The following is a 9,058-nucleotide window of genomic DNA, read 5'->3' as shown; positions in this document are numbered from 1 at the left end:
TTAGAGAGATGAAATGTAAAAACAAACTACTTAGAGATTCTGTGGCTTCTAAAAACAGTGATGAGACTCACAAATAACTAGAAAAATATCCTGATTCCTTAGAGTTAGTTCTAAGTGTTATCAGATGATATAATTTCAAGTAATCATAATTTTCTATTTTCGAAATACTGGTTCATAAAAAATCGAATCTCCATGAATCAAAGTACTGGCATGGCAGTGAATTACACTGAAAATCAGGTCTACAAGACACTCTTGGACATCACCGCTGAGTACCTTTAATACAGCCTTCAAAGGTCTGTGTAGCACTTTGAAATATGAAATAATTACAGTTGGAGCAGTTACTCTAAATCTCAGTAGGTAATTCCTACAGCAGTACTTGTTTACTCAGAACTGTTTTCATTTCAAATATATGTAAACTTTCTCACAAAGTCAGAATACAACTCAGTTTGAACAGAAACCTCAGTATTTGAGTCTCCGCATTAAGTAAGATAAACATTACTTATTAGGATGCTTTTGAATGCAAATCACTACTTAAGGTAAATGGGATGTAATTTCTAACTTGTGGTAAAAGTGAAGAAATCGTTTTTTATGTGAAGCCTTGACCAAAATCAATTAGTCAAGTGCAAGATTTTCACCTTATGGAACAAGTCAAACTCTACCCACACAACACATCTGGCAGAGATCTGGATGCAGGTACACCTACAGTTGGGGACTGGATGTCCCTTAGCTCGGGGCAGTGAGAAAAAGGCAAGCCGTGGATCAGCCCCCATTGGTTATTGGTCATTACCTCACTGATAACAATGCCTACTTTGCTTACTGGAGAGTGTATCTTGCAGTGGAGACACACTTCTAATTCTATAATGCCAGACAGTGGGGGGAAAAGAAGGGTCCACTTTTTAAAAATCCATTCTTTAAAGTCTTTTAACCATTTTGATTAGGTATGGAATGACTCATTTTCTGCTCTAAAGACAACCAATCTTTTTTTTTTAAGTATTGACTTGCCAATTTATCTTTGATAAGTGATGAAGAAAGATAAATGAATCTGCTGACTTTACAAATAAGAATATGTGAATAAGAATATATATATATATATATATATATATATATATATATTCTGAGAAGTTATTGTCCCATGCTTCTGATTTAAAATGTGACTAAGTTCTCTCTCTCTAAATGAATAAACTGTTCATTTAAAATTTTAAACTTTAAACTTAAATCATCCTTAATGCACTGTTATCATTCTCTTTACTTTTTATTTTCATATCATTTCTATAAATACTCAAATTAAGAAACACAAATCCCCAATCTTGAAACCAACTTACAATGAAGCTAGTTTATAACTTTTAAAATATTTTGTTAAAATGTAAAAACCCTGAAATTACAAACAAAACATTTACAATTTTACAGTATATATCTAATTTATTCTTTTAAAAAAATATTCTGAATTGTTTTTATACAAGTGACCAAGCGTAATTTTTTTCAAATGAAACTCCTCTACGGGCTAGAAGAGGGTAGGTGGCATTGCCCCACTGAGCACCAACACAAATTTCACTCTTCATGCTGGGACTTCAACTATTTCAAAATAGTCATTTGGTAGAATCACATAACCCCTCTCGGAGACGTCGTCTTTCTCCTTCTGGAAGTGCACGACCTCCTTTAGCTTCTCCAGCTGCCGCTCCTGTCTTCTGCACCGCTGCTGTGCGGTCTTGAGCTTCTTTCTGAGCTTCTCTACTTGCTGTTCGAGCTGGTGAATCCTCTTCCTCTGGTGCATGGTGTCCTCCACAGTGTAGTTGTGGTCACAGAAAACGGAGAGGTTATCAGGGGTCTGAAGAGGAGGCATGAGTAACCCGATAGCAGCATCAACCTGGGAAACGGGGGGTGTTGAAGGAGGTCGGGGAAGCTGTTCTTGGGGCTCTGGAAGATCTTCCTTCTAAAACAAAGATGCAGAGCACGTTTCAGTTTCATGACGAAACAGTTCACAAGAACTCATCTGTGGAATTTAAGAATACTAGACTCATTTCTGTCTCCTCGGTATAGAAACATTCTAAAATGAGAAAATAGTTCAAGTTTCAATTGTACTTTTCTTTCTGAAGTAGAAATGGGATGCAAGAAACACAGAATGATTATTAAGATTTAATTAAATACTAAGCACTTAAAACTGAGGGGAAAAATACTTTGAAACTGAACTATCACTGACAAAGAAAACCCAAAACTTATCAACATGTAAGTAGGACTACAGAGTGATCTCAAAGTAAGTTATGAAGCTAGACTGAGTTTCTTAGTGTGAGGATATTTAACTTTAATAAACTGCACTTTGTATTTTTAAAAAGTATTTCACTGTGAACAGTGGTTATTTACAAGTGATGGGTTCCAGACAACATTTATTTTCTTAACACTACTCTGGATTTTCCACAGTGAACACATTAATTTTATAAACGGAAAACCACCCAATATTTTAAAACACTTATTACCTTGTCATGTGGTTCAGTACAAAGAAATATTGTGGGGACAGCATCCTCTTTCAGTAACTTGTTGTTGCACTCCCTCTTAAAGCAGTCCGGAGTAAAGTGTTCTGAGCAAATGCTGCTGTACTTGGTGGGCTTAAAGTTTTTCCTTCTGACGGCTGCCTCCCATTTTTTACAAAGACTGGGTCGAGTAAGAGGAAACCTAAGAAGATGACATAATTCAGTTTTCCAACCTTATTCAAAAAAAAAGCACACCCAGACTTTCCTGCTTAGAAAAGAACTAGCTTACATCGGTGTTAACACACCAAGGAGGAACTTGATTAAAACACCAGCCCTGCTAATCTTTTTTTTTTTTTTTTTTTTCAGTGTTTAGTTGTGTCCTTATTACCCTGCTAATTTTTTTTTTTTTTTTTTTTTTTGACAGTGTTTAGTTGTGTCCTTATTACCTTAGTTTGTTGAGAATGTACTTGTTTTGACATAGGAAACAGACTTGTGGTTGCCAAGGGTGGGAGAGGGGGAGGGATGGAGTGGGAGTTTGGGATTAGCAGATGCGAACTATTACATATAGAGAATGGATAAACAACAAGGTCCTACTGTACAGCACAGGGAACTATATTCAATATCCTGTGATAAACCATAATGGAAAAGAATATGAAAAAGAATGTATACATATGCATAACTGAATCACTTTGCTGTACAGCAGAAAATAACAGAACATTATAAATCAACTAGACTTGAATCAAGTAAATTTTTTAAAAATGTACTTCTGTTAAAATCCTATAACTAAAGTGACCACGACTAATGTAGAATATAAGTCACCCCTCCCAGCATGGTATCTTTTTTCTTCTTAAAAAGCAATATTTCTTACAGGAATCTGATTGATCACATAGCAGTTATAAGAATGTCAGATACAATGACATATACAATCTAAACAGGACAAGCTGATTAAGAATTTACATTATATAAAAATATTCTTATAAAAAGGGAGCCATGTGGATAGATGCACGCAGGTGGCAGAGTTAAGTGATGGGAGGCTGGGGTCGAGGCCCATGTGCAGTGATATTGTAAATAACCTTCACTAACAGATACAGGGATTCCACACACATCTAAATACACAAGGGTAAATTGTACGGGTCCACTGTTTATCTCAGTTTTTAATGCTTAACTTTTATACTGAAGACACTAAAAGTTTCAGGTAAAAATACATGCTATAGAGTGAATTAATTATTTTTTCACCAGTGATTTTCTGTGTATTGTAAAACAAAATTGCACATTTATAACTATGTACTGAGAAAAAGAAGCTTTTGGTTCTCTTAGAATCAGTCTGACAAATATGAATTAATCAAATTAGTCAAATCATAGTGAGAAAGAAATAAAGAAAAGTATTCATTTCGAATTACCTCTTAATCAACTGAAATATGTCCATTAGGCCCAGATAAAGGGAGCTAGGAAGAGCTTAAACTTATTGTGATTTTATTCTTCCAGGTCAAGGATTAAGTGAGCTGGGGGGATTGGAAAGAAGCCAAAAAAGGGTGTTCTGCATCTGTGTTCCACAGTTCCTCTTCCAAGTGAGGTATGTCTGAGCCTGACTCTGCTTTGCCCAGCATAGCTGTTCCCACTGCTATCAGGTAGAAGCGAGAAAAGGACTCCTAGAAGGTTCCTGCTGGAAGTGCCTCTAGAAGTACAAACATGGTAGCAATCACTGGTAAAACTCAGCACTCAGGGCCTCCAGACTCAAGGACTACAATGCAGGTTCTTTCTGAGGTCAAGATCTTTCCCATTTACTTCCCCAAACTGTTCTTTTAGATAAAGGCTTAGAGGCAGGTTAGCCCTTCTTTCGATTAAATCGACTATTTTAACAGCCAGCAGAAACTCAGTATTTCTGATGTGTGAACGTCATCCTTAACCAGTCTGCAGTGCCAATGAAGGGTCTTCCCTATGTTTAGATTCCCTCTGCCATATGTCATTAGAAATGGAGAGGTGGGAACTGAATGCCTTTGATCACATCACCATCTCCAGACCTTCTCCTTCACTTCGGAAGTCCTGGAGGTCAATTCATCAGCTTTCAGAAATTCTAATAAATCAAGAGGTAATATTAGGACATACTGAACTGAATCCTGGAAGTGAAAAGTGTTCTATCCCCTTCTCGGAAGGGGAAACATCAACACTCTCAAGATCTCTTTAAAGGGACTTGCTTGGTGGCGCAGTGGATAAGAAGAATCCGCCTGCCAATGAGGGGGACACGGGTTCGAGCCCTGGTCCGGGAAGATCCCACATGCCGCGGAGCAGCTAAGCCCGTGAGCCACAACTACTGAGCCCGTGTGCCACAACTACTGAGCCCCCGCGCCAGGCTCCGCAACAAGAGAAGCCACCGCAATGAGAAGTCCACGCATGGCAACAAAGAGCAGCACCCGTTCGCCGCAACTAGAGAAAGCCCGTGCGCAGCAACAAAGCCCCAACGCGGCCAAAAATAAAAAAAAAATTTTAATTAAAATCTTTAAAAAAAAAAAGCTCTCTCTATGCTCTAGACACTCTTATTTCTGTTCCTCTCATATTCTATCAAACCTATAAAATGCACCCACATTCCCTGTTAAAGATAAAAGGTCCCCACCCCCAAACTGTATATTTGCTTTCGCTTTTGTAATTACTTAGCTATAAATAATTTGTATGATTTACCACTATCATTTCTTTAGATATCTACTTACAGTAGTAAGTTACGGCCACATTTTCTTAACGTAGTAAAACTTGTGAACACTGAATTTGGCTGAATGAAAATGGCACCGTGCAGACATCAGACGATCACTATCATTCCGTTCTGCGGTTTTCTTCTCAAGAGAAGACCGTCCCTCCTAGGACTCCGGCCGCGGCACCTCCCAGATGAAGCAGCCCCGAGGGCGGTGGGCCGCGTTCCCTCCGAGAATGCTCTTCCCCACGCACGATACCCTGCTACTGCCCACGCTGCCGCTGTGCGCGAAACACAGCTCTTCATCTTGGCAGTACCTGAACCTTTCTGGGAAACTCACTGGTCCTTGAACGTGGGGTCCTAGAAACTGGGTCCAAAACATCCTCCCGGACGCCTGGCCAAGTCAGTCCTAACGGCCGCGACGCTGGACCACCCCACGCCCCCTCCAGCAGGGAGGGAAACGCGGGCCTTCTCCGTCGCTGCTGCAGCTTCAGCCTCCCTTCTAAAGACTCATTACCACCTGCCTACTCCGTGACCCGGGTGATGAAACCCAGTTGCCTCCGGGTCTGGAGACCTCACGACCCCCCGGGGCTCCAGGCATCGCCAGTGGGCCGCGAACCTGCCACGCCGAGCGGCGCGCGAACCTAAGAGGGAGGACAGTCCGGCGCGGCGACGCGCGCCGAGAACGCGCCACCCGGGTCGGGGCGCCGGCGGCTACTCCGGGGACGAGCCCATCGCTCCTGGCCCGGAGCGCCGACGGCGCCCCGCCCTAGCTCCGCCCCTAGCTCCGCCCCTCTCAGGTCTCGCGCGGACACGCGCCTGGCTCCGCCCCCGAGCACGGCCGCGCGCCCCCAACCCCACTAGAGGCCGGGCCCACGAGGCGCGCAGAGTACTTACTTGTGGAAAGAAACGGGCTTATCCTTGTCGTATCGGTTCTTGCAGCCGTAGGCGGAACAGGACTGCACCATCCTTCCGGTCCTCAGTTACTTAACTTCTGCCGCCCCAGCAGGCAGTTGAGGCTGCTATCGATGTCGCCGTGCTCGGCTTTGACACTCTCGCTGCTTCTGTAGTTTTGGTCAGCAGTTAGAGTGATGAGAGCCTCATTCGGAGTGACTCATGTGCTCGTTTTGTTGTTTGCATTAGCAGAAGGACCACAGCCATCGCCCGTCTCCCATCTCCAAAATGGCGGAGGCAGCTTCAACCTCACCTCTCGCGATGAGTTCGTCCTACTGTCTCTGATTAGCCCTGAGGTCAGAGGTAACGTTCCCTGGGACGCAGGCCATTGGCTGAGGCCCGGCGTGTCGCGCGGTGAGCTCGGCGTTGCGCAAGTGGGCGGGGCCTCCGAGCTTCCGGAAGGAAGAAGGATCTGCCTGGGGGGAGGGGAGGGGGAGTGCGCGGGAGCCAAGGGCCGGTTCCGCCCCTACGGTGCTTTGCTGGGTTACTTATACGGGACGGTGTAGGGTGGAGAGCTAGACGGTCTGTTGGGTCCGCTGGGCTCAAGCAGGGCAGGTGTAAATCTGAGGCCGTTGGGCAGTTGCGCTCGTTTCTCTGAAAGCGCGGCCACAGATGGCGTGATTCCTAGAACTAGGTGGACTCCTCCTCTCCCAGCCCGCTGGCCTCCATCGCCTTACCTGCCTCTTCAGGTATCGCGAGGCTCTGAGGAGCCCAGGCCCCGGCGCCTAGCAGCGAAGGCGGACGCCAGCACGCAGCCGGCGGGCCGAGGCTGTTGGCTGCTGTAGCGATCTCAGTTAGCCATCCCCAGGTGCTGCGTCGGGAATCGCCAACAGCTGACGTGCCTTTCAATCGGAGGGAGGTTTTGCCTCTTCCGTGGGTGCCGGTAATCTCGTGGCTCGTGATGAAGTGAGCAAGACTAGTATAGCCCCCGTGTTCATAGCGCTTATGTTCTACTGAGGGGAAGGCGGACAATAAAAAATACAAAGAGAATCGCACTGTGCGAAGATGCCCGAATACGTTAGAACGCTGGAAGGGTGAATGGGGGCGGAGGAGAGGTCACCGCCTACTGTCTGAGAAGGGGGCCGTTGAATCTGAGAACCAGAGGAAGGGAAAAACATGTAGCGGTGTAAAGAAGGAAGGTGGGCAGGGGAGAGCGTTCCTGGCCCAAGGAGTGTGTGCTACGACCCTGAGGCAGGAAGGAGTTGTGTCTTTTCTGGGAGCTGAATGGAGGCTGTGTGGTCGAGCCCATGAGCCAGGGAAGGAGGGCATGAAGTGAGGTTGAAGAGCAGCAAGTTGTTGGTGTGGATGTTAGCGCAGTGGGAAGCCGCTCAGCCATTTAAACATTTTGAAAAAGTCATTCTGGCTGTTAAAGGAAGAGTTTATCAGTGAGGGGCAACAGCGAAAGTGAGCCGACAAACTAAGGGGCTGTTTCAGGCAAGCAAGAGGTTGGCAGCTTTGGACTGAGGTGGTGGCAGCAGAGAGACGTGTAAGGGGCAGAAGCACCAGAACTTGCTGATGGTTGGAAACGAGAATGAGGAGGAAAAGGATCAAGATATCGGGGGTGACTTGAGCGTGAGTTTCTGGCTGGAGCACTTAAGATAAATGGACGGTGGTGCCTTTTACTGAGATGCTGATGGCCTTAAAAAAAAAAACAAAAAACTATGTTCCCCAACAGGATAGAGGCCTTGGAGGGGTGGGAGTGATTCCGGAAGCTTTGGGGTTGTAGGACTGAGGAATGTCAGAAGTGAAAGAAAGTATAAATAGTTCTGAGGTTGGGAATGCAGGCTACTAAAGAAGCGTGGAAGCTCCGCAGCCAGTCCAGGGTGCCGTTTTGAGGCTTGTGATCCGGTCATTTCAGTCGTTTGGTTGGATTTCCCTCAGCCAAGTTCTGTTCTCCCCTCCCCTTCTATCTTCTAGCTATCCATAACTTGGAAATGAAATAAACATTTTTATTATTTGTTGACTATTATCCTAATGTTTCCTTACTTCAAAATGGTAAATTTACTGGTAAGGTGAATTGAATGTAATTAAAATATATATATTACTGAACTGAACTGAAGGTTGTATTTTTCTTTGTAGAAAACAGTCCCCCGAACTAAATTTTCACAGTGTGGTCTGCAAATCAATTTATTTGGTTAATAGAAAAATAATTTTCACTACCTCTAAACGAACCTGCACCCATCATTGGCTTCTCCTTTTCCCATTTCTTAACATTTCCTAAGGCTGGAATAACTGTTCCTTACTTGTCAAGGGGTGACTTCAAGGAAGCCTTTTTACTTTTCAAAGATGATTGTCTGCTTTTTAAAAATGTTGATGGAAGCAACCCAAACGTCCATTAATAGTTGAGTAAGTTTTGGTACAGTCATACAGTGGAATACTATACAGCAATTAAAATAAAGCAGTTCCACAATCTGGATGATTCTTAACAAACATAATGTTGAAGAAGTCAGACACAAAAGAAATACACTATATGATTCTGTTTTTTGTAGAGTAAAAAAAAAAAAGTAGGTAAAACTAAAGTCAGAAGAGGCTACTTTTGGGGAGAGAGGCAATGAAGGGGGGCTTATGGGATGATGGTAATGCATCTTTTGACCAAAGTGATGGTTAAACAGTGTGTTCACTTTATGATAATTCATCATCTGACCTCTATAAGATGTTTGGTATTTGTTCTACTTTAATAAAATAGCTTATTAAGCAAACAAGGGCCACACAAGATAGGCAAAACTGCCATTTTTTTTTTAGAGAATGAGAGAGATGTTTATATGCTCTTATGATCTCTTCATCTGACCACTTCAGTAAATATCGAAAGTGAATATATGTGTAGCTTTATATGACCATTTAAGGGAAAGGGAATAAATAGGGATGAACTGAAGGATAGTTAGAAGTTTGATGTTCTTCAGAGTCTTAAGAAGCCAGGAGCTAATTCATTTACTAATAGAACACTTTTTAGGGAAAG

At 43.5% G+C, this 9,058-nt stretch overlaps 1 protein-coding gene across 1 annotated transcript; it reads right to left on the bottom strand.

Annotated features, from left to right (window-relative positions):
- Positions 1-1,239: 1,239 nt before the first annotated feature.
- THAP1 (THAP domain containing 1) lies at positions 1,240-6,353 on the bottom strand. The gene is made up of 3 exons (XM_007455464.1): positions 6,046-6,353; positions 2,472-2,667; positions 1,240-1,930 (listed from the first exon to the last, which is right to left on the bottom strand). The coding sequence occupies exons 1-3, from the start codon at positions 6,114-6,116 to the stop codon at positions 1,556-1,558; spliced, it is 642 nt and encodes a 213-aa protein (XP_007455526.1). The 5' UTR covers positions 6,117-6,353; the 3' UTR covers positions 1,240-1,555.
- Between the last annotated feature and the right edge of the window lie 2,705 nt (positions 6,354-9,058).

This window comes from Lipotes vexillifer, unplaced genomic scaffold (genome assembly GCF_000442215.2).
Source record: "Lipotes vexillifer unplaced genomic scaffold, Lipotes_vexillifer_v1.1 scaffold414, whole genome shotgun sequence".
NCBI lineage: Eukaryota > Metazoa > Chordata > Mammalia > Artiodactyla > Lipotidae > Lipotes > Lipotes vexillifer.
This window is presented reverse-complemented; position numbering and strand designations above follow the sequence as displayed.